Source organism: Orcinus orca, chromosome 1, assembly GCF_937001465.1.
Source record: "Orcinus orca chromosome 1, mOrcOrc1.1, whole genome shotgun sequence".
NCBI classification, from domain to species: Eukaryota; Metazoa; Chordata; class Mammalia; order Artiodactyla; family Delphinidae; genus Orcinus; species Orcinus orca.
In genome coordinates this window covers 180,007,711-180,022,484 of record NC_064559.1, presented here as the reverse complement: position 1 = coordinate 180,022,484, position 14,774 = coordinate 180,007,711, and the positions used below count along the sequence as shown (strand labels likewise).

General features: G+C 38.7%; 1 protein-coding gene across 15 annotated transcripts in view; it reads left to right on the top strand.

Annotated features, from left to right (window-relative positions):
* ZNF684 (zinc finger protein 684) overlaps positions 1-5,957 on the top strand; it is a 36,545-nt gene extending 30,588 nt beyond the window's left edge. For 9 of the 15 annotated variants that reach the window (XM_049698031.1, XM_049698035.1, XM_049698019.1 and 6 more), the window contains 2 exons: positions 239-334; positions 4,524-5,957. In XM_049698031.1, the coding sequence (XP_049553988.1) occupies positions 239-334; positions 4,524-5,449 (1,022 nt within the window). In that variant the 3' untranslated portion in view covers positions 5,450-5,957. The remainder of the gene's footprint in view (positions 1-238; positions 335-4,523) is intronic. The other 6 variants (XM_049698051.1, XM_049698067.1, XM_049698014.1 and 3 more) reach the window with 1 other exon arrangement.
* Positions 5,958-14,774: the final 8,817 nt, after the last annotated feature.

Below are 14,774 nucleotides of genomic sequence, written 5' to 3'. Positions count from 1 at the left end.
CTTGTCCCCTGCATTGGCAGGCGGATTCTTAACCACTGCGCCACCAGTTTAGTCCGGTCAAAGATTCATAATCCCCTTTGGGGATCAGGTAATATGTTTAATGCTTCTGCCTCCCAAATGAAGAAGGGTCTTTTCTTTCTTCACAGGCCCTAAGACTCCAGGAGGCAAACCCAAATTATGAGGTAGTCGTTTGTTCCTAGCACTTTGTCCCCAGTTCTGTGTTGTTTCCCATGAGCAGGGTGTCCAGTCACCAAAACAAAAGTGATCTTCAAGGTGGAGCAAGGACAAGAGCCATGGATGGTGGAGGGAGAGAACCCACGTTGGCGCTCTCCAGGTGAGTCAGAGAAAACAGGTAGATGGGAGTCTCTGGAACTGAGATCCCAGTTGGTGAGTGAGGGACAGGCACCTCTGAAATACTTTTCAGGAAGCACCTCTTAAAACCACACACCTTTGAAAGTGACTGGGTACACCTGACACAACATCCTCAGATCCCCAGGTGACACCTTCACTTCCACTCTTCCACGTGGCCGCTCTTTCTGTTTCTCAGCTCTTGTGTGGGAGGATGTCCTTCCTCTCCGCTCTGGCTCCTCGTGCTGCCTGTTCCATCGAAGTGCTTGTTGGTTCTCTCAGACCCTAGAATCCTCATTCTTCTTCCCTCCTCAACATGGTGGCAGATCTTTCCATACATCTGTTTCTAATAATGTAATCAGATTGTGTTTATTTGAGAAATAAGGAATGAGGTAAGAGTCTAAATTGTTACACTAATAAGGTTCTCCCTTGATGGAAGGCAATCTCAGAAACAGTGAAGAATTGCCTTCTCCTCCATTTTCCCTAACATTATTATATCAGTGGACTTAGCATTTGTAGGGTTTTGAGCGGTGATTATGTTGTTTTGGACACGGTGTGGCACCATAGTAACAGTAGTCAGAGTTAACTTTCTTAACCACACAGTATATAAAGGCAAAAGCTGGTAAAGCCTAGCAGTCTTATGGTTCAGATCCTTAGAAATAATGGAATCTGTATGTGTGGAAACCAAAATGTGAAATTTGAGTTAAAGAGTGTGGTGTCAGGGCAAAGCAGAGTTTTGGAGGCTAGTACATCTGGAAGGTTGAAAGAGGTTATAAAAAAAAAAGGATTATTTATCAGGAAAAATTCTTATCAAGTAATAGAAATAACTGATGATAGAAGCAAAATAATTGACATCTGGTCTCCTTTCAACGTTCTGCTGAGCCTCTGTGTTCCTGGGTATGTGTAGGCATTGGAGAATGAATCCTAGCTAGAAGTGGAGTTGGAGAACTTTCTACAAATAGTCCTCAACTGTGGCTTGGGTGGCTAGAGAGGATATAGGAAAGTGCCTATAGGTAAAAGGGAGTTAATGGCTTGACAGTTCTTTGGTGGTTGTGTGCAGGATGAGGAAGGAGAAGGAGAAGTGTGTGAAGGAGACTCGGTAGCATCCTAACAGGATAACTTAATTCTTAGATGTTGTAGATTTTGACTCTGGTCAAATTTCCCCAACCCAGTCTAGCTCTTCTCATTTCTCAGAATGCCTTTATCTCCTTGTTCCCCTGGTTACCCTCCTCATTCATTCCTCTGAAATGGCTCTCCCCATTCTCAGAGCTACTCTGCATCCTTGTTAAGAGCCCTTTTTAACTTTCTTTGTCACTGTTATAACATTACTTTGTACCTGTTTTACCATCTTTCACAGAATGGAAAGTCATATTTATAAATAGAAAAAACTACTTGTTCTCCATTTCAATGGAAGCCTCCATTTCAGCAGTTTCTTCTTAATGCCCAGGGCAGGACAAATACAGATTTCTTTTTCGTTTTGTAGTCCAGAATGGGAGACTAGACCTGAAACCAGAGACTTTTTGCATGTGTGTGGTAGAAAAAAATGCATAATATGAAACTTACCCTCATTGGCAAACTTTTAAGTGTATAGTACAATATGGTTAACTGTATGCACATTGGTGTACAGGGGATCTCTAGAACTTCCTCATCTTGCAGGACTGAAATTCTAAACCCATTGAACAACTTGCCATTTCCCACTCCTCCCTGCCCCTGGCAACCACTACTCTACTTTCTGCTTATATAGGTTTGACTATTTTAAATACCTTATGTAAGTGCTATCATGCAGTTTTTGTCCTTCTGTGACTAGCTGATTTCACTTAGCCTAATGTCCTTGAGGTTCATCCATGTTATAGCATATGAAGGATTTCCTTCTTTTTTAAAGTATGTATATACCATATTTCCTTTATCCATTCATCTGTCAGTGGACATTTAGATTGTTTCCAACTCTTGGCTATTGCGAATAATGCTGCAGTGAGTACAGGAGTGCTAATATCTCTAGGAAACCCTGTTTTCAATTTTTTGGATAAATACCCAGAAGTGGGATTGCTGGATCATATGGTGGTTCAATTTTTGATATTTTGAGGAAACTCCATACCGTTTTCCATAGTGGCTGTACCATTTTACATGCACACCAACAGTGTACCAGAGTTCTAATTTCTCCACATTCTTGCCAACACTTGTTATTATTATTATTTTTTTAATAATGGACATCCTAACAGGTGTGAGGTGATATCTTATTGTGGTTTTGAATTGCAATTCCCTGATGATTAGTGATGTTGAGCATCTTTTCATATACCTGTTGACCATTTGTATGTCTCCTTTGGAGAAATGTCCATTAAAGTTCTTTGCCCGTTTTTTGCTATTGAGTTGTAAGTGTTCCTTATATATTTTGGATATTAACGACTTATCCCATATATGTTTTTAAAATATTTTTTCCCATTCTGTAGGTTGCCTTTTCACTCTATTAATTGTTTCCTTTTCTTGATGGAAACTTTTTAGTTTGCTGTAGTACCACTTGTCTATTTTTGCTCTTGTTGTCAGTGCTTTTGGTTCCCTATCCAAGAAATCATTGTGAGCACCAATATTCTGAAGTTTTCCCCTATCTTTTCTTCTAGGGGTTTTATAGTTTCAGATCTTATGTTTAAGTCTTTAATACATTTTGAGTTGATTTTTGTTTGTCGTGTAAGATTGGGGTCCAATTTCACTCTTTTACATGTGGGTATCTGGTTTTCCCAGCACTATTTGTTGAAGAAACTATTCTTTCCCCATTGTGTTGTCTTGGCACACTTCTTGAAGAACATATACGTGTGGGCTTACTTCTGGGATCTCTATTCTTTTCTGTTGGTCTATATGTCTGTCTTTATGCCAGTACCATAAAGTACAGTTTTGATTACTGTAACTTTGTGATGTGGTTTCAAGACAGGAAATGTGAGAGCTGCTGCATTGTTCTTTCTCAAGATTGTTTTGGCTCTTGGGAGTCCTTCGTGGTTCCATATGAATTTTAGAATTGCTTTTTCTTTCTTTTCTTTTTTTTTTAGTTAATTAATTTATTTTTAAATTTATTTTTGGCTGCATTGGGTCTTTGTTGCTGTGCGAGCCCAGACAAGGGCTCGAACCCTTGTCCCCTGCATTGGCAGGTGAATTCTTCTTTTTTATATATATATAAATTTATTTATTTTATTTATTGATTTTTGGCTGCATTGGGTCTTCATTGCTGTGCACGGGCTTTCTCTAGTTGTGGCGAGCGGGGGCTACTCTTCGTTGCAGTGCGCGGGCTTCTTATTGGGGTGTCTCCTCTTGTTGCAGAGCATGGGCTCTAGGCACGTGGACTTCAGTAGTTGTGGCACATGGGCTCAGTAGTTGTGGCTCGCAGGCTCCAGAGTGCAGGCTCAGTAATTGTGGCACACAGGCTTAGTTGCTCCGCAGCATGTGGGATCTTCCCAGACCAGGGTTTGAACCCATGTCCCCTGCGTTGGCAAGCGGATTCTTCACCATTGTGCCACCAGGGAAGTCCCGGCAGGATGATTCTTAACCATTGCACCACCAGGGAAGGCCCCTAGAATTGCTTTTTCAAATTCTGCAAAAAATTCCACTGGGCTTGCACTGAATCTGTAGATACATTTGGGTACATTTGGGACATTTTAACAATAGTCCATGAACACAGAAAATGGAAAATGTCTTTCCATTTATTTGTGTTTTCTTTAATCTCTTTCAGAAGTGTTTTGTAGTTGTCAGTGTACAGGTCTTTCATCTCCTTGGTTAAGTTTATTTTATTCTTTTTGATGCTATTGTAAATGGATTGTTTTCTTAATTTCCTTTTCAGATTGTTTGCTTTTAGGGTATAGAAAGACAACTGATTTTTGTATGTTGATTTTGTATCCTACAACTTTGGTGAATTTATTAGTTCTAACAGTTTTTTCATGGAATCTTTAGGGTTTTCTGAATACAAGATCATGTCATCAATGAACAGAGATTCTTTTACTTCTTCCTTCCCCATTTGGATGTTTTTTGTTTCTTTTTCTTACCTAATTGGTCTAGCTAGGACTTTAGTACTATGTTGACTAGAAGTGGTCAGAATAGGCATCCTTGCCCTAAAACATAGACTTTAAAAATTTCTTTCTATTACATGATATTGGAAGGAGTAACTGAGAATGTTTCATTTTACTCCTTTTTAGAAGTTATCTGCTTACTTGATGATGAGCTAGAGGGACAGGAAGGAGAAGGAAGCAAAGACAGTTTTTTGAACCAAGGTATGTTCACCTTCAAGAAAACACTGACCAATGAGACAGTCCAAAATTGTAATCTGAATATAAATTTTATTTCTTCAAGAGAAAAACAGCATAAATGTGAATCAAATGGAAAGTGTTTGCAACCTAACTTATACTTTCTTAGTTATAATAAAAGTTATATCAGAGAAAACTCTCATGAATACAAGGAATGTGGAAAGGCCTTCAAAAACAAGTTGTGTCTTATTAGACATGAAAAAAAGCACAGAAGGAAAAAAACCTTTGGGTGCAGTGAATGTGGGAAAGCCTTCCAAAAGAAGTCTCATCTCATTAGACATGAAAAAAAGCATACAAGGAAAAAAATAACCTTTGAATGCAGTGACTGTGGGAAAGCCTTTAACAGTAAGGGACACCTTGCAGCTCATCAAAAAATTCATAGTGGAGAGAGACCCTTTGTGTGCAGTGATTGTGGGAAAGCTTTTACGCATAAAGCACAACTCGTGGTCCATCAGAGACTCCACACTGGAGAGAAGCCTTATGAATGTGGTCAATGTGGGAAATCATTCACCTGGAACTCTTCCTTTACTCAGCATGTGAAATCGCACACACCCGAGAACTCATTTGAATGTAAGGAGTGTGGGAAAAGCTTCAGGTACAGTTCATCCCTTTATAAACACTCCAGAATCCATACAGGCGAGAAACCATACCGATGCAGAGAATGTGGCAAAGCCTTTGCAGACTCATCAGTGTTGGTCATGCATCAGAGAATTCATAGAGGCGAGAAACCCCACGGGTGCACTGAATGTGGCAAAGCCTTCATCAAGAGATCACATCTCCTTAAACATTACTCAACTCACAGCAGAGCAACAAAATAAATGCAACACATGTGCGAAATCTTTTAACTAGAAGACACATCTTATTCTCCATCAAAGAAGTCATAAAAACAAGGGAGCTTTGTAAATGTGGGAAAACTTAAAATTAGCCTTTTACTGAAGCAGCAAAGAATTCATCATGAGAAAAACCCTATCAGTTGAATAAATGTGGAAAAGCATGTTCTGAAATTCATGTTCTGTAAGTGATATTACTAATTTTATTGAAAAGATTGCAGAAAATTTTGAGCTACAGACAACTTTACAGTAAAAGTGAGGAAGTTGTGAAAAAATTGAATAATTAAGGCATCAGACTGACTATAATTGCATGTGTACACTGCCCCTGATTTATGATTTTTACACAATTTATACAAATGTCTGCATTGCTTAAGAAATTTGTATAACCATGGGTTTGAAATATATGCTATGCACATTATACAAAATTTTATCTGTTGTAACGATGGTTGCATAACATTGTGAACATACTTAATGCCAATGAATTGTACACTTAAAAATGGTTTAGATAGTACATTTTATGTTCTGTATATTTTGATACAATAAAAAATGTATAAATAAAACTTGAACCCCTTCTAAAATTATATCTATTAAGATCTCTGGGAAACACCATCATTGTCTCTTCAAAGCCTAAAATCACCGTAACCAGATTTGCCAAATATAAATGAAATAATACAGTTTATTATGTAGGATGAAGGTCAGTGCTATGAACTTGATCTCTAACCATTTCGTGGCATTTATGAATAGTTACGGCAGTTGTTACTGAGCCTTCTTGAGCCTCCTCTTAAGTAATAGTCAGGGACAGTTATGAAGTCTTCTGCTCTGCTCAGCTGAGGACATTGTGTAATATGTTTTCTTCTCTGTGCAAAACGTGTGTGTGTGCATGTGTGTGTATGTGCGTGTGTGTATTTAATCCTGATTAACCGGACACTGAAGAAAGAAAACAGCTGTGTTCTGTATTACTCTAAGCACTTAGTACAGGGAAAGAGGCATTTCTCCAGATAAATTGTCATAAATAAAATCCATCCTATTTTACTGGAGTGGCTACATAAGTAGGAGTGAACCTAAAGCAGTATATAACTGGGGTACTTAGTTTAGAAAAATTAGGTGTCATAATACTTTGTGAGACTTCTGGAAGGAAATTATTAAAATCAATATTATTGATTAAAATAAAATTAAATTGTCTATATTATTATTAAAATCAATTATTACCTTTTTGTTTAGGAAATCAATTCAGAGATATCTCAGGCTTGTTTGGAAATTTCCAGGTGACTACCATAGGTATCATATCAAGCTATATTGAAAAGTGTTTCTGCTCCCTTGAACTTCTTAGCAGTTCTTTTATAATTTGACATTACATAAATTCTATGTATTCCCTTTAAAGACACATGAACTCACAATGATTTAAGTGAAAAGTCTGTATTTCACTTTAAGTGTTGCTTGCTAATATGAGTCTTTAAACCCTTTCTTCAGACTTGGTTGAAGCTTAGGTACGGCATTGACCTTGAACCTATATTCACAAAATCAGGTTTTCTCTTGTAAGCATAAGTTTTGGGATTATATGTGTGAACTTGGAATTGTTTTCCCTCATTAACATTTTTGCAGGGTGATGATGACAAAGATGTGAATGAGAGTGATTTTCTGAATATCCATCAAATCTAAGTGAAGCCTTGTCTTACAGAGTTTTCATTCTGAGATTGTATGCTAATTAAACTTAGGTAGTCACACCAAATCACTTGGCAAACCACAGAAGTATATATGTAAATTAATTATAAACTCAGGGATCTTTTTTCAATTTTGACTGCCTTTTCTCTCACTTCCCTTTAAAGCCGTCACTTTGCCTTATCTAACATTTTCTCTTCCCCTCCTAGCTCTTTCTCAGCTCCTGACTTTAGCAGTAATATTAGTATCTGAGCAAATGTAAAGTTTAAGACAGCAAGAAGGGTGGGAACTGCCTCATTGCTGCTAGAATGAGTATTTGGTATTATGATCTGAGCTCTGAATTAAACTATTTGTTCCCTTTCTTAATTAATAGCGTAAAATAATTAGCTAAGTATGAACCATAATGAAACAAAATTAAATAGGTGTTTAAAAAGTTGAAACAAAGAAAAAAATTTTTTCTTCTATTTAAACCAAGTCATTGTCAGGCAATAAAACAAAATCATGAATCTCACTAATTCTAATGCATTTCATGGGTCTAGAGCTCACATTTGTGAGATGTGCAGAAAATCATGTCTAATAATAATCAAATATACAAATTATTTTTATGTAAAGTCAAGTGAATTTGAAGTTCTTTTAATAAAACATATATATTTTTATTGAATAAAATAGGATAAGAGGTACTAGACATTTACATATAATTGGAAGACTCTTATATCTGCCAAGACCCTGTTGTTGGTGATTGTTGTGATCACAAGTTATTGTAGTGTTTTACTTTCTTGAACATATTTAATATATTGCTCAATTTATCTTTCTTTTCTTTTTTTTTTTTTTTTTGTGGGGGGTGTGTGTGTGGCTTGTGGGATCTTAGTTCCCCAACCAGGGATCGAACCCACGCCCTCAGAAATGAAAGTGCAGAGTCCTAACCATTGGACCACCAGGGAATTCCCTATCTTTTTTAAAAAGTTGAGATATAACTGACATGTAACATCATGTTTGCCTCAGGTGTACAACATGAGTCAATATTTGTATACATTGCAAAATGTTCTGCACAAGTCTAGTTAAAATCCATCACCACACACAGTTACTAAAATTTTTTTCTTGTGATGAGAACTTTTAAGATCTACTCTCTCAGCAACTTTCAAATATGCAACACAGTATTATTAATTATTAACCATGGTGTGCATTACATCCCTATTACTTATTTTATAACTGAAAGTTTAAAGTTTGTGCCTTTTGACCCCCTTCTCCCACTTTGCCCAGCCCCCACTCCCAGCCCTTGGCAGCCACCAATTTGTTCTCTGTAATCTGTGGGTTTGGGTTTTGTTTTGTTTATTTTACATATAAGTGAGATTATATGGTATTTGTCTTTCTCTGTCTGACTTATTTAACTTAGCAAAATGCCCTCCAGGTCTATCCATGTAGTTGCAAATGGCAGGATTTCCTTCTTTTTTATGGCTGAGTAATATTCCATTGTGTATATACCACATTTTCTTTATCCATTCATCCATCAATTGACACTTAGGTTACTTCCATGTCTTGGCTATCGTAAATAATGCTGCAAGAAAAAATTTCAAACAATAACTAGTTATGTTTTCAAATAATATGTTTAACATGTTTTCTTTCAACCTCAGACATGTTTGTGGGCAAAGTACTTCTATATTTAAAGCTAGAGATATGACCATTTATCTGAAAAAAACAACAATAAAAAGTTATTTTCTCACATTTCCAGACTTCTTTGACACCTGGACTCTAGTACTGGACACATAAAAATTGCTACGTGGGGAGCTTTCTACCATTGACTTCATTCTTTTCCTGTATGACCTCAACCCCAGAACATGATTTTGGCAGGAAGAAAACCAAAATGTTATTTACACTCAGGTCAAATATGATCTTAAATCCCCAGAAGCCCATTTTTCTTCATTGGAAGCCTGTGCCTTTGTCTAGTCCGAAATGTTTGAAAATAGTCATGCATAATGTAAGCAGATTATCCTTTTTCACACCCACCTTCCCTCAAGAATGTTACACTTTGAGATATTTTTACTTTAACTTTTTTCCTTTTAACAGGAACACTGAAATATGCTATTTTTTCTCTGTTTAAGTGTTTATACACGGACATTAGGTTGATTTTTTTCCAGTTTGAAGATAGGTTTATTTTTTAATGCTTTTATAATACCTGCTTATTAATATATATATGTATATAGAAGGCCAAAAAACTCTCAACGAAAATATCACCTGAAATCTCATTTTCCTGAGAAACCATCATTAACATCAGCCACCCGAGAAGAGTAGGATACAAGAAATATCGATGAACAAACAAGTTGTAAACAAGTTGGTAAAGCTGAGTTTATGTTGGGTGTAAGTAATTTAAATGATGACTGCTTTGGGAGAGGGCTAGAAATAAGGTAAAATGAATATTCTAGAGAATAAAGTTGGAAAAGTGGGAGGAATCAGGGCTAAAGTGTTATAAAATCCTTGATCTGGGAAAGGATAGAGATACTAACTTTATACCTTGTTGAATATGCGTGTTAAAAATTGAAGGTTAACCACTGAAAGACTAGGCCGCAAATCACTAGAGAGAAAACGAGAGCTGTAATTCCAATAGAAAACAGGAAAGAAAAACCAAAGCAATGAAGGAAAGCCATGGTAAATAGAAAGCAAAAATAAAACAGCAGGAATGTGTCAAAGTATATCACTAATCACAATAAATGCAAATGGATTAAATCACCTTTCCTAAGGAATAATAACGTTCTATTTTTTTTTTTTATAAATATGTCAGAAGCACCTTATAACTTACATTGCAAAAGGTAGATAATCAGGTGCTATCCCTAACCCCAAATCAAAAGAGCTTGTGCCTTTCTGGAGAAAGGAAGGAAGAAAGAAGATAAATTGGTGATATTGTCAAATTATTTCATGAACTAATACTATCTCTTATAAAAAATGTTTTCTTCATGGGGCTTCCCTGGTGGCGCAGTGGTTGAGAGTCCACCTGCCGATGCAGGGGACACGGGTTCGTGCCCCGGTCTGGGAAGATCCCACATGCGGCGGAGCGGCTGGGCCCGTGAGCCATGGCCGCTGAGCCTGCGCATCCGGAGCCTGTGCTCCGCAACGGGAGAGGCCACAGCGGTGAGAGGCCCGCGTACCGCAAAAAAAAAAAAAATTTCTTCAAATAATTTTTTCAGGTCTAGAAATTAGCTAGGAAGGTAGTAAATGTGTTTAATTAGTATAACAGTTACTGCTTTCTTTTGGACAGAGATGGGATTTAGTCTGATTTTTGAGCAAGACGTTTCATTGAGCACAGCAGCAGTAGAAAGTATCTTTAAGATCAGAGCAGCTGTTTCTCTTGCATCAGGGTTCTCTGTCTTCATTATATTTTAATCAAGATGGTAAAAGAAATACTCTTCATTCCTCCTTCTTTTAACCAGAAAGGCCTTAAAAATCCATACTTTTTCAGAGACCACCAGATTGTTTTTTAAAATCCAGGTATAAACTGCATACAAGAAGACTGAAGCAAAATCATACAGAAAGGATGGAAAATAAAGGAATGGAACAAGATCCACTGAGCAAATAATAGAAAGCTGATACGTCCTTATTAATTGCTATAGATCAGGAGTTGGCAAACTTTTTCTGTAAAGGGCTAGATATTAAATATTTTAGGCTTTTGTGGGCACTACAGTCTCTGTTACAACTACTTTGCTATAGCATGAAAGCAGCCATAGACACGTAAACGAACGAGTGTGGTTGTGTTCTGATAAAACTATTTACAAAAACAGTGAGCAGGGGACTTCCCTGGCAGTCCAGTGGTCAAGACTCCATGCTTCCACTGCAAGGGGCACGGGTTCCATCCCTGATTGGGGAAATAAGATTCCTCATGCTGTGCAGTGCGGCCAAAAAAAAAGAAAAAAACAGGCAGCAAACCAGAGCTGACCCCTGTTCTGACTGTATACTGATTATATAGCAGTGAGCAAAAAAAGGCATGATGCCAGCACTCAACTCAAAAAACAATAATCAAATATATAATAACCCCAGGTATTGATAAGTAAAACATTAAAAAAACAAACAAACACCTGTTGGGTGATTGAATTCATAGGAAACTAAGGTGGAGTGGCCAAGGAAGTCCTCTGAGAAGAGGAGACTTTTAAATAGAGACCTGAATGCAGCAAAGGAGGGAGCCTTGGAAAGATTGTGCATGGGTCCAGAGGCAAGAGTGAGCCTGGCCTGTGGAGAATCAGCAAGAAGTCCAGTGTGGCTGGAGCAGAGCAGTGAAGGTGAGTTTTGTGCATTAGACAGGTGCCAGATTATGTGAGATTTCCTTCTGAATGTGATGGGAAGGTTTTGAAGATTTTGAACATTTTTAGCAGAAGAGTAGTATAGTCTGGTTTATTTTTGGAAAGTTCTGTGTGTGGGAAATGGATAGTAGAGATGGCAACAGGGCAAATAGGGAGTAAGAGGCAATTGCCTTGGAGTCCAGACCACAGAGAATGGTGTTTTAGTAGTGGAGGTGCTCTTCTAGGGGCTGGAATGTGTCAACTTTGGAAGCAATGTGTTGAAAAGGGCAGAGCCACTGTCAGTCTGGGTCACTGCTATGGTCTGAACGTTTGTGTCCCACCGCCCCCAAATTCATATGTTGAAAACCTAATAACCAAGGTGATAGTAGTAGAAGGTGTGGCCTTTGGGAATGGATTAGGTCATAAGGGTAGAGCCCTCATGACTGGGATTAATGCCTTTATAAAAGAGGCCCCACACACATACCACTGGAACACGCACCCACCCACATCCCTTCCTTCACATGCACACACAACAAACAGACTGCAGGAAATAAAAAGAAGGGAAGCTGTTACACAGCCAAAGAGGCTTAAAGGACAAAAGCAAATGCAAATGTAAGGACTGTTTACATCCTGATTCAAATACACCAACTGTAAAAAGCCATCTTTGGATACAACCTGAGAAATCTGAATGTGGATGGAAAGTTAGATGATATTAAGGAATAAGTATTCATTTGTGTAGGTATGATAATAGTAGTTATGGCTTTAAAAAATAAGTACTTAGTGATGCAAACTATAGTAATTACAGGCAAAATGACATGATGATTTCTGGTCCTGATTTTAAATTCTCCAGGAAAATAACACACATTTCCCCTTAAATCCCTGTAATTATAACAAGATTGCCAAAATGTTGATAACTGTCAAAGCAGGTTGATGGGTACATGGAGTTCATTACACTATCCTTTTTTGTGAAGTTTGAAAATGTCTGCGATGAAAAATGTTTTCATTGTTCAGTTATTGATTGGAACTGAATTTAGGAGGTAACGTGGGCACAGCTGCCATCTTTATAATATTGGTACTTTCCATTGTGAATATGGTATGTCAGTGCACTTATTTATGTTTCCTTAAAAAGAAAAAGAGGCCCCACAGAGCTTACTAGCCCCTTCCACCATGTAAGGAGGAGTCTGCCACCCTGAAGAGGGCCCTCACCCGACCATGCTGGCATCCTGATCTCAGACTCCAGCCCCCAGAACTGTGAGAAATAAATTTCTCTTGTTTATAAGCCTCCTAGTCTGTGGTATTTTTTTATAGCAGCCAGAATGGACTAAGACAGTCGCTGACTGACCACACAGAAAAGAGCCACCCACCAACATGGACCAGCTACCCAGACTGTGAAATGAGGAAGAGACAGACTTCTATTTTCCTGAGCCAGTGCATTGTAAGATCTGTTTGTTATAGCAGTTTAGTCTATTATAACTAATACACGGGTTGGCATTGAAGTAGTTTAAGGAGACTAATGACCAGGTTACTATTTTTTTGAAGGATAACTTAGGCAAGCTGAGTGGCACATTGATTGCAGAAAGCAAGGCCATTGAGTAGAATACTGCAGTAGGGCACATCAGGAATGATGAAGGCCTGAACCAAGACTGTGGTACCGGGAGCTAGAAACTATTATATTTAAAAGATAATTTGGCGGAGGTAATGAACAGGTTTTTTTCATCGACACATAAGTTATGACTGAAAGGTAAATAAACTGGTCAGGGTTTGGTGAATCAAACTACCCCTCAGTGGTGGAAATGTAAATCAACATAACTTTTTGGACCATTAGTTCGTAATGTACATTAAAAGTCTTAAAATGTCATACCATTTACTTATTTATTTACTTAATAAATTTATTTATTTATTTATTATTTTTGGCTGCCTTGGGTCTTCGTTGCTGCGCGCGGGCTTTCTCTAGCTGTGGTGAGCGGGAGCTACTCTTCGTTGTGGTGCACGGGCTTCTCATTGTGGTGGCTTCTCTTGTTGTGGAGCATGGGCTCTAGGTGTGCAGGCTTCAGTAGTTGTGGCATGCAGGCTCAGTAGTTGTAGCTCGCGGGCTCTAGAGCACAGGCTCGGTAGTCGTGGCGCACGGGCTTAGTTGCTCCTCGGCATGTGAGATCTTCCTGGACCAGGGACCGAACCCGTGTCCCCTGCATTGGCAGGCAGATTCTTAACCACTGCGCCACGAGGGAAGTCCCTGTCATACCATTTAAATGAGCAATTCCATTTCTATGAATCTGTCCTAAGCAAATGATTAGAAATTTAGTAAATGACTTCAGTACAAAGATGTTTATCATTGTGTTATTTACACTTGCAAAGGTTAGTGTAGTACTAAACCAACCCCCCAATCTACTTAGTGGCTTGTAAGTACAAAGATTTGTTTCTCAGCCATAATACCTGCCCAGGCTGGATAGGCTGGGGCCTCAGCTCCATGTTGCCCCACTCTGGAACCATTTTGAATGTATTTGTTATCTGCTGCTGCATAGCAAATTACTCCAGAACTTAGTGGCTTAAAACAAGAAACATTTATTTTGTCGCAATTTCTGTGGGTCAGGAATCTGGGCGTAGCTTCACTGGATCCTCTGGCGTTTAAGACTGCAATCGGGAATTCCCTGGCGGTCCAGTGGTTAGGACTCTACGCTTTCACCGCCGAGGGCTCGGGTTCAATCTCTGGTTGGGGAACTAAAATCCTGTAAGCCATGCTGCATGGTCTAGATAAATAAATAAACTTCATTAAACACAAAAAAAAGACTGCAGTCAAGGTGTCTGCTGGGGCTACAGTCATCTCAAGCCTCAACAGGGGAAGGACGTGCTTCCAAGCTCACTTATGTGATGATTGGCAGGCCTCAGAAAATCCATTTCCAAACTTAACTCATGTGGCTGCTGGCAGGCCTCAGGTCCTACCAGGCGGGATACATCAGCTCTTTACCACACAGCCATCTGCAGGTACCACGTGGACATCTCACAGCAAAGCAGCTGGCTGCTCTTAAAGTGATTAAGGGAGCAGTGGACGGTAAAGAGGCCAAGCGTGATGGAAGCCAGTCTTTTTGTAACCTAATCTTGGAAGTGATATCCCATCACTTTTGTCATATTCTATTCATTAGAAGCAAGTCACCAGGTTCAGTGCACATTCAAGGAGAGGGGATTATGAGGGCTTGAATACCAGGAGAAGGGGATCATTGGGGGCCATTTTAGAGGCTGCTTGCCACAATGAACGTTACAATTTCCGGGGCAGAGGGAAAAGAAACATGACAATTTGTGCGCTGGCTCTTCAGAGGTTCCTTTTGGAGGTGGCACACATTACTTCTACTCGTATTTTGCAGCCAAACAAGTTACATTGTCACCACTAACTT